General features: G+C 48.2%; 1 protein-coding gene across 1 annotated transcript in view; it reads left to right on the top strand.

Annotated features, from left to right (window-relative positions):
- The first annotated feature begins 1,712 nt into the window (after positions 1 to 1,712).
- Positions 1,713 to 16,637, top strand: part of LOC126533006 (lysosome-associated membrane glycoprotein 5) — a 34,954-nt gene continuing 20,029 nt past the window's right edge. The window contains exons 1-4 of the mRNA XM_050180190.3: positions 1,713 to 1,913; positions 4,350 to 4,441; positions 6,500 to 6,575; positions 7,867 to 7,932. Of these exons, the coding sequence (XP_050036147.1) occupies positions 1,862 to 1,913; positions 4,350 to 4,441; positions 6,500 to 6,575; positions 7,867 to 7,932 (286 nt within the window). The 5' untranslated portion in view covers positions 1,713 to 1,861. The remainder of the gene's footprint in view (positions 1,914 to 4,349; positions 4,442 to 6,499; positions 6,576 to 7,866; positions 7,933 to 16,637) is intronic.

Here is a 16,637-nt window from a genome sequence, read left to right as displayed (position 1 = left end):
CTAAAGTTGCAAACTCTTCCAAGTTATGTGGTCAACCCCGAAAACATTGGAGCAACACTTCGCTTTCTGCATATTGTAGACAATTCTTTGAAGTTTAAGTGACACGTAGTGCCAATGATTCAACTTTTCTGTCTGTTAATGCAGAAGTATACAAAGAATGCTAAACATGTTCTCCGCGTGGTTTTTAACGCTCTTGTAGCGAAAATGCTAAGGTGCTTGTTTCGTACGTACGTCGAACGCTCTGTGATGTTGGGAGGCGTTTCTAAAATGTGTAGGTGCACAACGGAGACACTGCACGACGTGAAAGAACGACCGTGGAAGCTTTTCGTATTTTAATTAACTTTTAATTAGCTAATTAACTTTTAATCAACTTTCATTAACAAGTAATGAAAGTAAATCCGAGGACGCCTGTGCACTTCTTACGAGTTGTGAACGCGAAAGCATTAATTTCCACTTGAACGCCGCTGAGCGGTCCTTCGAGTTTTGTGCTCCGAGTAGTGCTTCAGAGTTTTGCTGCGGGCTGTGTCATCGAGTTCTGCGATTAAATTGGTGCGGGTTAATAATCTTTTTCTTTTTTTAAAAATTTCTTCGTAAGTATGTTTGCTGTAGACCGGAATCACTTGCATGACATTGCTGAGAAATCAAGCGCATTTATTTCCACGCAGTGCGTTCACGCCTGCCTCTTCGCTCGTTTTGCTGCGTTCTTCCGCTCCCTTACGTCGTCTACGGTGCACTGGCGTGGACGGCCACGTTTCGCTGCTGCCGATGTTGCGGCCGCCGACGATGAAGACGCTTCAGACTCCATAGCGGTACGGGCTACCCGAGCTAGCAAGCCGCAGCAGTAGCGGTACCAACGCCGCATGCCACCGACGTCCTGCACGACGAAACTGAGGAAGCGGCAGTGGTCACCAAGGCCGGTAGGCGCGCGCAGCAACTAAGCCCAGTGGTGGTGAGAGAGAGAGATACGGACCACGCGCCGCCTTCTGAGAGAGAAGGTGACGTGGCGTCGTGGCGACGCCCTCTCCCCTTACGTAACACCTAGCGCGCTACCGGCACAACAGGTGTTCCCGTTCGCCCGCTCTGCTCCGTCGAGGCGCGCTCGTGACGGCGCCGCAGCCAATGGGAAGTTAGGTGCCATTTCACTGCTACAGACACCGGCTTTTTCGCTCAGTGGGCTATTTCATGCTTTCGCCTCAAAAAGAGCTCGAGAGAAGGTGACAATCAAACATAACAATGAAAAGATAAAAACAAGCATGCAGTCTTCATGATGCTGGTGCTGCCACGGTCATTAAGCGACACTGTTCCTTATCATTCAATTGGTGCTGAATCCTCCTGAACACTGGGCTTGAGTTTGGCCTCCGCTGTACTCAACCAGGCTACGTGCCGCGTCTTTCGTAACTCCTGTTACATAATGACCGCGTCTTTTAATGTCAGATCGAGCAATAAAAGGCAGAGCGCACATCTCATTCTCAAATAGCCTTTTGCAAATAGCCGCCAGCACTCAACTCTCGGGGCGAGATATCAAAGCAAGCACGGTTCGCGCCGCGGAGACGAACCCCGAAGTTCTACCGGAGGCACCGCGGCGTGCCGTCGCCGAATGCGAGGGTCGCGGCGCTTCGCAGCTTCCGAGGGCCGCCGCACTGCGATCGATCGCGTAGCCTCGACACGCACTCCGCCTTCCGCGGCGTCGGCTAATGCATAGCCTCGTTACCAGCGGGCGAGCAGGCGCGACCATCCGTCTGAATAACATGGCGTCCTCTGCATAACAGCGGTGTGCCTTCGCGTGGAAGCGCGCTACAGAGGGGGAATTTTCCAGCGGTGTGCCTCTCGGTGACCCGGTCGCGTTCTTAATGCAACCACGATGATTGAGCTGAGACGCGTCGAGGGGCCGATCGCAGTGGTGTTTGCAGGAGGTAAGCCTATGCACACCCCGTATTGCACGTATGCGTCGCAGTTCCTGTTGCACGCAATGTAGTGATACGTGTTGAGCTCACAGAATGAATACGCCACGCTATTCAACAGCCCCTTATTCACATTCGTGACATTATCATTCGTAAGTGTAGCCATATATACTGAGGTTCTATTAATGAGGTGTTTGAGACCCATCGATGATTGTTCAGAACGTCGCTTCCAATTGACGTTACGAGCAGTGATTTGGTTCCGACTCCTGCGAAAATGAACATTAAAGTTGTGGAGAGCGTAGCACTATTTCCTTCCGGCCTAGCGGCCGTGTGCTTTATACTAGATCAATACTTGTAGTTCACATACTTCACTTGTACGGCTCAAAGTTAGGCGATGTGCGTTTCATACAAGCCTAGCCTCTCCAGACTCCAATTAAACTTTCTCACTTTCATACAAGCCTCCCCATCAGACACGCGAACACCCAATTCTCATATCCGCCAGTGTAAGCGCCAAGGAGAGTCAATGATGAAAATAAGCCACAAGCTCTCACAGCCGCTTCTGCAAGTGTGTATAAGTGTATTAACCTCGGCACTCTGCAGTAAGCTTAATCACAAACAACACCCTGCCCCGCAAAGCGAGTTTCTCCGCGCAATCAATCTTATTGAGGCAGTGCCTGCTTTAAAGGAGTTCATTATTCCGCGCATAGACACTTCACACTGCACTTTGATTCCAATTTATTAAACACCATAACTAATTATATTTACAACAAAACTTATTGTAATGGCACGGCAGCGGAAGCGTGAAATCCCACCGATTTTGAGAACTAGGATTATGAACTTCATTGGTTTGTCTGCGGATTAATCGGTGTATCCATTAGTTGGCGAGTAAATGCAAGTCATCAGTGGTCGCAAGAATAATCCACTGTGTGCAGCTGCTTTTGAGCTCATCGTGCCTTCCTGTTCGTACGCCGCACATAAAACCGAATTCGCGAAGCACGTGTGCGCAGGAAGAGTGCTGCACTCGATGTTAAGCAGAATGTAAGCATTACAACGAGCCAATGCAAGCCGAGCTTAGTGATCCAACTTTGACAAAGACTGACATGATAAAGATAAGCCACATAATTAAATGAGCTAGCTGTGACGAGTCATTCGGATAAAATTAATGCGCCAACTCAAGCAATTTTGTTGCACAGGTGCTACGGTAGTTGCTGTTTGCTTCATCATGGCTAATTTGTCGCTAACGATATAAACGCAGCGAAAGGTGAGGCTTCTTATAATCTATTATTACTGACTTCTTTGCTGCGTAAATTTATTACGTCACTGTGACGCCACGTGCGTAGCCTGGTTTGCATGAAAAACAGCGAGGAGTGCAGCGCTGGTCTCCCTTTCAATCTAACTGCCTAAAGTTTAAATTATACAAACACGTAACTTTTTCTTTTTGATGCGTGTATGACTTCCACTGTAACTTGCAGCCACTATGTTCTGGCTAATGAACAGTTGTTTACATATTGTATCCTGTATCTTGTTGTAGAACGCTGAGTCATGACCTATTAATACATATCAATAGATTTAAAGAAGACGTCATAATATGAGACAGCGTATATTTATCTCCAGGGCTCTAAAAAGTTCAGGCGTATAAGTATTTTAAAGAACGACGCGACGTATTTGCACATAATTTTTTTCCGCAGCAAAAGTATGGCGGACTTGATGAAAGGTCATTGCTTCAGTGAATCATTTTGCCTAGGTTCTAGACAGCACAAGACACCGTGCCGAATATGCGCGTATACTGATAGATAAGGCGCGCATCATGTTCAATGTTCAAACAACTTGAGTCAGCAAAATCTAAACACCGCTTTCTTTTTCAGCAAGGTAACCTAGCTGACGTAACTGAGTAGTTATTAAATTATGGGGTTTTACATGCCAAAACCACTTTCTGATTATGAGGCACGCCGTAGTGGAGGACTCCGGAAATTTCGACCACCCGTGGTTCTTTAACGTGCACCTAAATCTAAGTACACGGGTGTTTTCGCATTTCGCCCCCATCGAAATGCGGCCGCCGTGGCCGGGATTCGATCCCGCGACCTCGTGCTCAGCAGCCTAACACCATAGCCACTGAGCAACCACGGCGGGTGACTGAGTAGTAATGCCAAAAGATGACATAGCTGAGTGCCTGTTCCCAGACATGTGCCCTGCGACTGTTATTGAAGGGGGGGGTGTAGAGGAGGGGAGGGTTGCTTCCCCCATCACAGCAAAAAAGTGACAAATACAGGCTTTCACATTTTGCAGCGCAAATGACAAACTATACTAGCGTGTATATAGACACACGTTCAATCATTCATACATGTTTAATTGTCCACATCACAAATAAGTACATAAGCGCGCCTATAGCTTAACCTAGATCGTTTCGAGTGATAATCGACAATATTTCGGATTTTCTTAATATCCTAGTTGTCCTCTGTGCCTGCCTTGTTCAAGCCATCGACTACGAGGAAACTGTTGTTTGGCAGCCGGACCCCCAGCACAAGTATGTCGCGCTGCGGGTAAGAAGAGGATTCACTACCTTCCTTTATTTTCTAGGATCAATGCTCGTATCGGTTGGACAGTGTTATCGCATTCACGCGATAACTGAAGTAAGCCAGTACCAAAGCGATCAGTGATAGTGTCGTGAGGTAGTCCAAGTTATCTGTACAAGGCTAATCAAGTATTGACATATGTGTCTTTCAAGTATCTGGCTCGCCTCGGCCAGTTAGTGCATATCTGTTAACCAACCAATGGGAAAGAACTCGTGCAGTTTGAGCATAAATGAAATGGTCTAGTCGATCTTTCCTGTTTGAATGACTGCAGCAATTTGATCTGAGTTCATCAACGATTCAAATCTGTTAAAGGGGTATTTCTATCTAACGAATGAATCAGTTAATAATTACAGTTCAGCAACTGATTGATTGATTGATTGAGTGAGTGAGTGAGTGAGTGAGTGAGTGAGTGAGTGAGTGAGTGAGTGAGTGAGTGAGTGAGTGAGTGAGTGAGTGAGTGAGTGAGTGAGTGAGTGAGTGAGTGAGTGAGTGAGTGAGTGAGTGAGTGAGTGAGTGAGCGAGCGAGCGAGCGAGCGAGCCAGCCAGCCAGCCAGCCAGCCAGCCAGCCAGCCAGCCAGCCAGCCAGCCTGCCAGCCAGCCAGCCAGCGAGTCACCGACCAACCCATTTGTATGAACATAACTGACAAACCGAGTGGTCGACTTATTCGTTGTTTCGTTAGTCCATTCATCGATTTCATTCATGTACGAGAGCCATATCTACGAAAGAAAGGACTTGGGGGTTGTTGGCTGTGATGTACCAAATAACCGTCGTTCAGGACTGTGGTTACTTGAACTATACCGCCTTCAGACAAGAAGTTAAATGTAATTTAAAAATGTGGGCAAAAAGGAAACACTGAAGGAAAAAAAATTGTGCGGATCCCACGCGCTGTGGGAATCAATGTTACACGAAGCATTTTACTGGTGCCTGGCTATCCAGCGTAGTTTGGAGCTTCGCAAAGCGATACCAGACCGAAGTGTTTATGTAAATTGAGTGGTTGTGTGTGTGAGTCGCGAGCGTACGTGTGTGTGACGATAACAGCACGATGACAATCAGGTTGAACACGATTGTGTGGCGAAAATGGTATGATTTCTACGACGGCCGTTCGACGCGAGCGCACGAGAAGGCAATTGTTGGGTTCTACATAGGTGGTAGACGAGGGCGTAAGCGAGAGAAACACGGATTGTGACGTCGTCAGCGAAAACAGGTTGTACAATCGTACATGCGCATGGTTATGTCATGTAGTTGTCATGTTATGCCATGGTTACGTCACGTTGGCACGACGATGACACTTGTACTCCGGTGAAGAAATTTTAAAACACAACTACCTTGGGTGATCATAAAATTGATACAGCGTCGCAGCACAGTGTTTGCGCAGCGTAAGCTGCTACGAGGGAAGTACTCGGAAGAGCGGGCCCCTCCCTGAGATAGTGCATTCTAATACGGCACCTCGAAGTGCGCGCTATCACAAGTGGAAAGAAGAGCAGAAAGTGGCACGAGGGGCACGCGTCGAGTGTTTCAATTGGCTGGTTGCAGCTCTGCAACGATAAAAGTATGCGTGCGGTCGTGGCCTAGAGGTTATAAAGCATAGGGCAGCTGTGCTCGACGGCACACATTCTTTTTCTTTCATTAAAGCTTGGCGAGACCGGAACCTGTCCGCTTACCGCAAAGTGCCAAGAGTGAGCGAAAGAATGCTTCCTATTGAAATGTGAAGAATAGGAGGAAAGGTGCACTGCGACCCCCTGGTGTGCACGTCAGGGACACGCGACCGTTGTGTTGAATCATGCCACAGACGCTGGGAAGTCGGGCAGTAAGAGGCGTAGCTTAAACGTCGCGGGGCTTACCAAACATGGTGTGCGAGCGTGCGTGTACCATCTGGCGCCCAACGACCATGTCCAGTGAGACAGACGGCGGTTTTAGCCTGCACCTTGTAGCGCGGTTTTGACATGTTGCTCAATTGCTCGCCGCTATGGTAGAGTGTTGACGCGCTCTCGTATCACATTCTGAATCGCTGCGATTCCTCGCAGGAGGTCAAGCCACGAGTTCAGAGTCGAGCCGACGAGTCCCTAAGCCCTGAACTTAAGGAGGAGTCAGAGCAAAACGGTAAGGTGAACGAACGATACTGTGCGACTCACTTTTGAGAGAAAAAAAAGAATTAATAAACAGGCAGGATGGACAGATCTGCCGGAAAAGCGCGTCCTTCAGCCCACTACTCCGCACAATTAAGCGGCGATGGCGATACTGTAGTGCAATAAGTTACGCACGCTGCGTCCAACACGGGCCGCGCGCACTATATGGTTAGTAAGTATACGTTCCGAATCGCTACTGAAACAACGATGACTCCTACACGCAACCCCTGTCGGCGCTTACACACGAACAATAATCCACAGGCAGCCCCTCAGAAATGTCCAGCAATCGACTGGGCCTCGCTGGGCTCAGGCATCATTACAAAGTCAAAGACAGAGCGTATACTCAGGCTGTACGCCGAGGCAGAGTGGGTGTAGGCCAGCCTGTGCGGAGTCACTATTGGCGATGTCCTTATCCGTGTTCCCTGCTCCCTAATTAGGCCTCGGGTCACGTCCTACAGATGAAGACACAGTCGCTCGCTTATTAACCAGCGTTTGCGCACTAAAATAAAACTAGCTGCGAGTATTCGTCCTGCTCGTTCCGAAGTACGAATCAGTTCCAGCTCGCCCTTTTTTGCTTCCGTTCTAGGAGGACAGTAAGGCTTCGGGAGTTCCAGAGTAGAAATTCCCCTCTCCTTCACCGCAGGCTATTGGCACACCCGCTTTTCTCGTTTTCTTGGAGATCGTTAGAAGAAGAAAACGCAGGCAAAACTCAAAGATGATGAAGGTGAACGCATCGACTTAGATAAAACAAATTTAACAATGTATAATCAGGCGTTTCGCCTGTCACGCAGGGTCCATAATCGGTGCGTGCCAGTGAGCACAAGTCAGGCGAGCACACAACTGCAGAGCCTATCGCGTCGCGCTGCTGAGCACGAGGTAGGGAGGAGTTCGATCTCTCCGCTGCCACTGCATGGCGATGCGAGCGGAATGCGAAAATGCTCGTTAAAGGGCGAATGTTAAAGATGGTCAAAGTTGAGCGTCCAATAAGACGAGCCTCATAACCCCCCGTTCGGTTATGGGACGTTAAACCCCACAATGTGATTGGGGATCTTCCAGCCCTCCACCTCCCTTCAGGGTATTTCTGTCCCAATCTATTTCCCTATGCACGTGGCCAGATATATGCTGCGCATACTCCGTCAGAATTCCGAGCTCTTAATTTCAAAAATTGCTCGCTCTCTTTCTGCACTCCGCGTAGAATTATAGCGCGAGAATAACTATTTGCTATTTCCAACAGCAGCAACATACTTCCGTATTCTCTCGCGCAGAGACAGCATCGGCAGGTGGAAGGGCTCCCCCTTCGGACTCTCAGAAAGCGGAACCTCCTGCTAACGGTGAGTTGCGAGCCGCCACGCCACAGTTCTTTCTGGCAGAACCGCGTTGCTGTTTTAATGATTTTGTTTTGTTAATTAATGACTATGGCATCACAATCGGATTGCACCCATTTCGAGTGTATCCGTCTGACGAAACTATGGACCGATACCGAAGGCAGTGCTGTCTAGCACAGCGTCTCAAAACGCTAGCCGTTACAAGGCAAAAATGCGAAAAATTGGCACGTGACACATGGGCCAGAGGTCTCAAAGAGTGACTTTGGCACGAGAGAACAATGTGTTTCATCTTGGTCTAACAGAGAATCGGGCTGCTGCTGCTGCTGCTGTGCTGAAAGGTTCGATCCCACTCTCGGTCCCCTTTGTAGCATTGTAGACCGGTGCTGGCTGGCCTGGCCGTCGACCACGACTAATACCGTATGTGTGCCGCCGGAAAGAGGTATACGATAGCAGGCTGAAGTCTCCCTCCAGTATAGAAAGTCCAAGAGGGATATTAACGGCACCGAGATTCTCAGAAAGATTTTCTACACGGAACTCAGCCGCTAGACTACGCGGGATTTGCGAATATGTCGGTTCAGTAGGCACGGGAATAATTATGTGTAGTACATGTATTTGCCTAGACTTCATCCTGCCTTCAAACGGCTTTGAGACTTTGGATATCGACCATTAAAAAAAAAAACAAAAAAAAAAAACATGGCGTTCTAAATGCAGCAAGCCGCAATGATTTCCTTCGCGGCTTTCGAAAAAGAATCGATTCCTCGAAAATTTCGACACTTAAAACGCTGTGGCGTCCATACCTAACTGCCAGCGATGGCTCCCTCGCAGTAACGGAAGCCAATCTTTAAGGCCACAATCTTGCACCCTGCCGGAGCCCGTAGCGACTGCAGCAGCCGGAGGCACGGCATGGCTACCATGTTTTAGACACTACGTATAAGTAGGGCGCTTTGTTTACTGGTTTGTTTGTTTTTTATTCGGGAGGTAAAAACTAGATGTTATATTTAAAGAGGAAAACCGGGAAGCCGAAAGCTATGGTTTTTTTCTGGTAACTTTCAGAAACTATAACAACCGGAATGGCCTTTTTTAGGGTGCCCAAACATATTTATTAAATAAGCGAAATAACTCACGGGAACATATAACGACAAAGAGAGCGGCTCGCTAGTCATCTGACATACTCTTATTTACAAATTCTTGTCGGCAAGCATTATTTACACTTTTAAATGAAACTACATAAACAAGAACGTGCCGGTTTCCGTTTGAGTGTTTAGTGAACAGTAATCATGTGCCATATTCATATATGAATACTGTTACCAATATATCTTGACAACTTGCTCGCATAAGGTGGACAGCGTTACTTAGTTTTGTAACAACTACATTCACTATTATCCTTTACGAAAGGGCAAACTTTGGAGAGAAATGGGATTTAAAGCGATTTCGCTAAGGCTTGTTCGGCGGGTGAAAACTGCGGATAATCGGGTTTTACCCGAAAACGAAGGTCCCAACTTATAAGTAACGCTACAACAACGTCTGGCCCTACTAGTGCGGATATTGTACAAATCCAGGTGCACTGCACCCATAATTTATCCCGTGTTAGCTGAACGATCGCAGCGCCTGAGTTGTCTCTAATAATGGTTGCGTAGAATTCTATGGTTAATAAGTTAGGCTCGGGCGAATATTATTCTTTTTTAGTTCGAAACGAAGTCGAAGCGAATAGTAATTAGCACCGAATGACTTGGAAGCGAATAGGTCGAGTAGTTGTGGGATTTGCATAAAGCTTTGACACAAGGGCCATATATTGACAACTCGAAGAAGAGTTGGTACTTTGCTTCGAAAAAAGGAAACACATTCATCTCTGGAGCCAGTTTATTTCCGAGGTGCCATTATTCAGATATTCTTGCGCAAAAATGCAAGTTCAACATTTATTACTCCAGCTACACAGAGAACTTGTTTCCCGTTCTTGTTCAGTGTTGTGCTTCAGTCTATTTGTGGTGGCTGCGGCCGCGCAAGCGTTTCGCGTTCGCTCGTCGCGCCTGCTGTGAAGGGCGGCCCTGATTGCGCGGCGCCGGAAGTTTGTTCTGTGTTGCGCAAATTCAGCTTGACGCTTTTCGTCTTCATGCGAGCTTAACGCGTTTAGTTCTCCAAACCCACAGACAAAAGAAATATTTGAAAATTAACAGTAAGATCCGGGTGCGGGTCAATGCGCCTTACGAGAGGTATGACTTCACGGCAGCGCTGGAATCTGTAATCAGTCTGGAGAGAGAGAGTAAACTTGTAGAAATGAGCCTACGAGCGTAGGCTCATTTCTGGGTAGTCCCCTCAGTCCAGGAGTCCATCGGCCTTAGCTGCTTTTCTGGCTCAGTTGACCACAATGGGCTGGTCCGTCGAGTCGGAGCTGGACAGCGCTATCTTTCTAGCCTCTATAACAGCGCTGCCTCCCATTGCCGTGTGGTGGGGTGTATTGTGAGTTTGCGCTGGGTGTGTTTGCGCAAGCCCATACCATGTGGTAAAGCGTCGCGCATTGATCGCAGTGTGGGGATATATAGGAATACAGCACATGGCATGGTAAAGACTAAAACGCGGATATGTGTTTGTTTGGAGTTTTGACCATATTACGGCTTCCTCTCGCGTCAGAACATTATCGGGCGGCTGTAGTGTTCTTCGTGAAAGGCGATGGTGTTGTAGGATGTGCGTGTAGGTTAATGGTATGCGCTCGGGGTGGAACTGCTCGGCGAGACCCTCTCGCGGCTCCCGGTGTGCATGCGCCTGCCGATTGCCGCGTAAGGACTCGTGCCCCGGAGTCCACGCGATTTGTATGCATGGTGGGAGCTGGCGCGCTTGCCTCAGAATGCAATGTGCGGCCCTGGAAAAATTTCTGCATGCCGTCTGAGAGCCCGTCAAGCTATTCAAACTATGACGCACTCCCAGTGCGGTCTCGTCATGTTGGCTGACGCTACCGCTATATATATATATAGTTCACCTGCCTCCGCAGCGCTCGCTCTGGAAACCGACAGCGCATTTATTTCGGTCCCGTGATTGTAGACTACGCTCGGGACAAATGAAGTTCTTCTCGTGGTGCTGGCCGCGTGCACGTACAAGACATTGGGGTGGTTCTCGTACTCCCTCGCGAGCGCCTGCGTTCAGGCATGTCGCCGTCCGACGTGCAAGTTCGGGTGCATGTTCCTGGGAATCGGTGAGACGTGCATAGTTTCCTGAATTCGTGTCGGTATTTTTGTCAGTGCGCCGGTCTTCCGTACGGAATATCCAAGACGTTTCAAGACGCAGTGTCCCGCTGTTGTGCGTTGTGGCCTTTCCTTCTGGTTTACCAGGTGGGCCTCTATATAATTTCCCGCGCGTTGTTGTACACCCCTGTCTCCTCGAGGCGAAAAGTAGCCGTGCCGTGTGGGAGTCCGAGCGCTTGCTTATACGCCTTGCGTACCCGTCGATCGAGATTCTACACTTCCACCTTGCTGAAATTGAAATATGGTGCCGAATACGCAACGCGGCTCACAATCGGAGCCTGCACTAGTCGGATAAATCAGCCTGGAAGCGTAGTATGCAGTTATTCCTCGGCTTGTACATGCAATTTTTTTTTTCGGGGGTGTTGCGATTAGGGGTGCCGCTTAATTATACACGGAAAAATACGCACATTCGTTCGTTTCGAGTACTTCAAAAACTTCGAGCACAGGAATACGAGCCGAATCGAATATTCTCAGGAGCCTAGCGTTGCGGTGTCTCTTCTTTCCGTCGTGTTTGCGCCTCAGTTCTTACTTTTTTTCTCGCTGCTTTTCTCAACTTTAAGGCTAGGTAATACGGTATTTCTGCGTTCCGCGTATCTCCACCGTTCGACGTCCACTGTTCGAATATCGCTGCGGGTAATGCCTCTGCCGCATGCTGCTGTACTACCCGAAGCGAGGCAGTATAAACAGCACGAGCTGCTGTACGTTGCTGCTTTGCTTAGCAGCAGAAGGGCATCTTAGATTTGCCTATAAAGACACCCGGAATGACTTCGCCTAACGCAGGAAAGTTATTGTAGGGGACAAATCAAACGCGTGACGGACTGGGCTGCGGTTAGTGATGTTCCATTCTACCAGAGTAACAGCGTGAAAGCAGGACACGCGACGAGCTTAGAAACTACCAAGACAAGCGCTCGTGGACGTCGTTTATGAGCTTGTCTTGCGCACTACTTTCGCGCCGTTCGATGCATTGGCACGAAGGAAGTGGTAGCCTATAAGCCACTCCTATAGTTGAGCGAGCGGTTTCTTTCTCGCCTTCGCTATCCTCACCACTGGCGCTCTCCACTCCTCGAGGCGTATACATGTCTAGGAGACACGTGGACACTACGCCAGTGCAGAAGGTCACGTTGGTGCCATTTTCGTGTTTGAATACAACACCATGAACTTCCGGTTACCAGGACATGGTGCCTTTCGGCTACGCGTTGTTGCCGCCGCACACGCAGTGCAGAGCACCCTACTCGAGGTCAGCTCAGTCCGCTGCGCATGGCAGGCAAACCAGACAACAAGGTGCAATTTGGCGTTCTCTCCTTGGCTCGAAACGCAAATACAAGTGAATTCCACATCACCTGGAATAGCAAGCACCCCAGAGCAGCGATACCAGACGACGGGCGACCAAACTCATCGGCGACGCAATGTCCTGTCTGTTCTGAACATCCACATCGCAAGCTTTAAGCAGCACTGGCATGGTATTTCCGACTTAGAATTTTTAGCGTTACACGAAGGTCATCGACATGGAAACCCCAGAAGAAAAGGTCAAGGACACTTAGGTATCCCTACGTGGATGAATGCGAAAGCAGCGCGCCACGTCTTGGCGATGACGACTCGTTTTACGAAACGTAATGGTATTCTTATCGCGTTGTGCCATTTCTCGCGTCACGTGCGTCGGCCTCGTTCACGCACTTGCGCGGACGTCCACAGGAGCCGAGCGCAGCTGCTGACTGAGAAGTCCAAGGTTCGTCCGAGGCTACAGAAATCATCGCACCGACCGGCAGCGCCGCAATGCGCGGCGCCGTCTGTCTATGTGACCACGTGGCTTTGAGTGAGTGAGTGAGTGAGTGAGTGAGTGAGTGAGTGAGTGAGTGAGTGAATAAACTTTATTGCAGGTCCGGCGAGGACGCGAACTCGTCGCGCACCCGGCTAGTCCCACGTCGGGACCGGCAGGTCTAGCCCACCGGCCCGGTCGCGGGCACGCCGGACGGCCAGGATTTGTTTTTCTAGAGCGGGGCTATGTAGAAGCGAGTCCCACTCCTCCTTGATGAACTTGGGGTATGTCGACCCGCACTCCCAGAGCATGTGAGGTAGAGTCGAGGTCTGGCCGCAGGACCGGCAGGCGTCGTCGCGATACACGTCGGGGTAAGCCTCGTGGAGAGCGGACAGACACGGATATGTGCTGGTCTGTAGAAGCCTAAGCGAAACGGCTTGAGCCCTATTCAACTTGGGGTGAGGGGGTCGAAAGACCCTTCTGGACATGTAGAAATATTTAATAATCTCGTTGTGAGTAGCGGCTTTTTGTACCATCTGCGTCCAAGGTTCGTCCATCAGAGCGCACTACATAACTCACCGATATCACCGCAGCGACTGGCAGTGCCGTCAGTGCCTTCGCAGAGGCAGCGGCAGTATGGGAACTCTGACATGATGACCGGCATCGGAGCCACCTTTGGATGCAGACGACGACGAATGCGCCAGCAGTGGCACGAGCGCGTCTTTGTGACCACGTGACTTTTTGTACATCTCCGGCCACGGCGCCGGATTTTCCGCTTCATAAGCCATATAATGATTTCGCATTAGTACTGGCAAGTCTTGCGAGTTACCACCATTAATAACTCATCATAAAAGTTTTTCCACAAGCAACATTCGGTTTCGGTTCCCAGGACATGGACGTGTCGTGACGTCATGATGATGCAGAAGTTGGTCACGTGGGTGCTAGAACTAACGAATACATTGTTGAGCCAAAATGGAAAATAAAGACTTGGGAGGTAGAGTATGAAACGACAGGCTAGAACCTCGTGACTATCGCTCCGGCTCGGTCAGTCGTCTGCTACGCTGCTGCTCACGGGGCGGCCCGATGTATGGCTGGACAAAGATACATTGAAATTGTATCACGGTACAGAAACAAAGTTCTGAGACTTTAAGAATTTGAATTGAATTCTGGGACGTGCCAAAACCACGATGTAGAGGACTCCGGATGAATTTTGACTACCAGGGGTTCTTCAAGGTGCCCCAACTGCACGGGACACGGGCGCTTCTGCATTTCGTCCCCATCGAAATGCGCCTGCCGTGGCCGGCATTTGATCCCGCGACTTCATGCCAAGCAGCGCAACACCATAGCCGCGAAGCCACATCGGCATGTTAACAATTTGAGCTACAGATACAAGATACTAGTGAATTAATCGTATACGATACGATACTTGCCATTTTTACCTTAAGATACTTCGGTGCAGTAGCTAATTTCTCATAGCACCTCCTCTGTCAGACCGATGCGAGTTTTTAATTGTTCTCCTGCACATTAACTGCACATTAACTCCCAACAACAGAGCTAGTTTACTTTCGGGTTTCTTCTGTTAACCCGTAAGAATATTACAACGCTCTAACAAAGTACTATATTGCCATTCTGGAACTGTCTGCAGGGCTGAACAGTAAATTTTACGTTAATGGCGTGGGCAACGGCTGAGGAAAGGGTATTAAAGCTCAACTCAGAGATCGGTAAACAGCATATCAGATAGGCGTGATGAACAGGAAGCCAGATTTAGAATTATATCGAAGAGCATGAATGAAATAATAATAAAAGAACTTTGTGATAATTCAAAGCACTGGCCACCATGTCGGGTAAGGATGTCGGACTTTGAGAACGTAGTAAAAGGGTAAAATTAGTCGACAACTATTCATTCATAGCGTATGAAAAATAGAGCAGAAAATATTGACCATGTCACAGACACTATTGAAGTAGTTATTTTCATTTGCTACTTTTTGTGATTGTTGTATAAAAGAACGACTAATTCATATTGCTATATTCGCTATTGGGCCATTTCACAAGTTTAGGTTATTCCAGATGCTATGAGTGCAAGTTGACCTGCTAACCAAAATGTTGCAATAGTGGGGGAAAAACTCCAAACCGTTTTTTCTGTGTTAAAACAAATACAACCTTTGTTAAAATTCCTGCTGGAACGTATTATTCCATTTCTTTATACTATCCGCTCTTCGCCGCACTTTCTAATAAAACATCTCCATGTTTTACAACCGTCGAAACATAGGTCAGTATGGCATTTCTATTTCTTCCAAAATTCTCGTTCCTTTGTTAGAGCCACCCCGGTGTGCAATATCAAAGTGCAAGTAAACTTTTCGCCGATAGAAAGTTTTCTGGGCAATTATAATAGGGAATTTCCAGATTTTCATATGGGACCTTTTTCTGGAAATAATTCATCAAAAATGCTATTATTTGCCCATTTTTAAGCGCGAAGAAACATAGAAAGCAAAAAGGTGTTATTGAAAAATGGCTTTGAGTGGACACGCAATGTCCATAGATTTAAAGAACGAAGTCATGCAATATTGCGCGAAACACTCAATGTTTTGCAATATAATGTTCTTCACAGCCGGTTTCCCATAGTTTGGCGAAATTTAAATGACCTGTAAATTTTTTTTTCACCCTTCGTAGTCATAGCATGGGATAGGCGTAACTGAGCGCCACAAATCCATGTTGAGCGAGGAGCCTCCCAGTGAAAATGTGTCCAATTTGCTCGTGCGCTCTATCCATGCAAATGCATCGCTAACAAGAAAAGGGTTAGCAAGAACACCAACGAAAGCTTCACTTAAACCAATTACCACGATAAAATCCGCAAGCTTTTCAGAAAATGAAATTGCAGTGGGATTTCTCTCTCGTCTTGGACCTACACGTGATCAAGCTCGCACATCATATCTATGATCTTCAAAGGCAACCCATTTGCACTCTTGTAGTCTCACTAAGGTAGAACCAACACAGGCCGGCCATGTTACGCGTGTGTGACTGTATGCACTGTTCATATGTTCATGTGATCACTGTATGTATCGTAATTATCATCCAGCACCTTGAGTAGCATGCCAGGAAGTCGGCCTGGCTAACACGTCCAGCAGCTCGCTCTATGCATGCATTCGGAACATCGCTGATTTGGCCTCATTTTGGGCGAGCTTGCGCCATCGAGGCGCGACGCCTGCCACACGGCGCCTCTGGGAAGAAACTGTTTTGATTCGCGCGTGGGCTCTGCGTTCCTGCCTCATCGTGACAGCGGCCATGTTGTTCTGACTCATGGTATCCAGATCGTTGGCGAATCGCTAACCAAATGCAATGTAGCTGCCATTGAATATTCGAACAACAATGTCTGTTCAGTTCACGTGACTTCGAACAAAATGGCGGCGCGAGAAAGATGTGCAACAGCGGTGACGGGGTAACCATGGCGAGCAAACTATGTACAATATAAAACATTTTTCGTGCTTAACGTCTGTGCTCGCGGCTTCGAGTTTCACTGCAGTGCGCCTTTGCGGGTAACAAGCAGTGACTGGATCTGCGCTTGTGAAGTTTTCCTATAGTATTACAAGAAAGTTTCGCTGTACTGATTGATGCTGATTGAAGCTGATTGATCACATATTACTCGCACCCATAATGAAAAATGGTTCTATTTTTCAGACATCCTGCCCGTTTCTTTATTTATTAGCGCCGCGCAGCGCCCT

This window comes from Dermacentor andersoni, chromosome 7 (assembly GCF_023375885.2).
Source record: "Dermacentor andersoni chromosome 7, qqDerAnde1_hic_scaffold, whole genome shotgun sequence".
In the NCBI taxonomy this organism is placed as follows: Eukaryota; Metazoa; Arthropoda; class Arachnida; order Ixodida; family Ixodidae; genus Dermacentor; species Dermacentor andersoni.
This window is presented reverse-complemented; position numbering and strand designations above follow the sequence as displayed.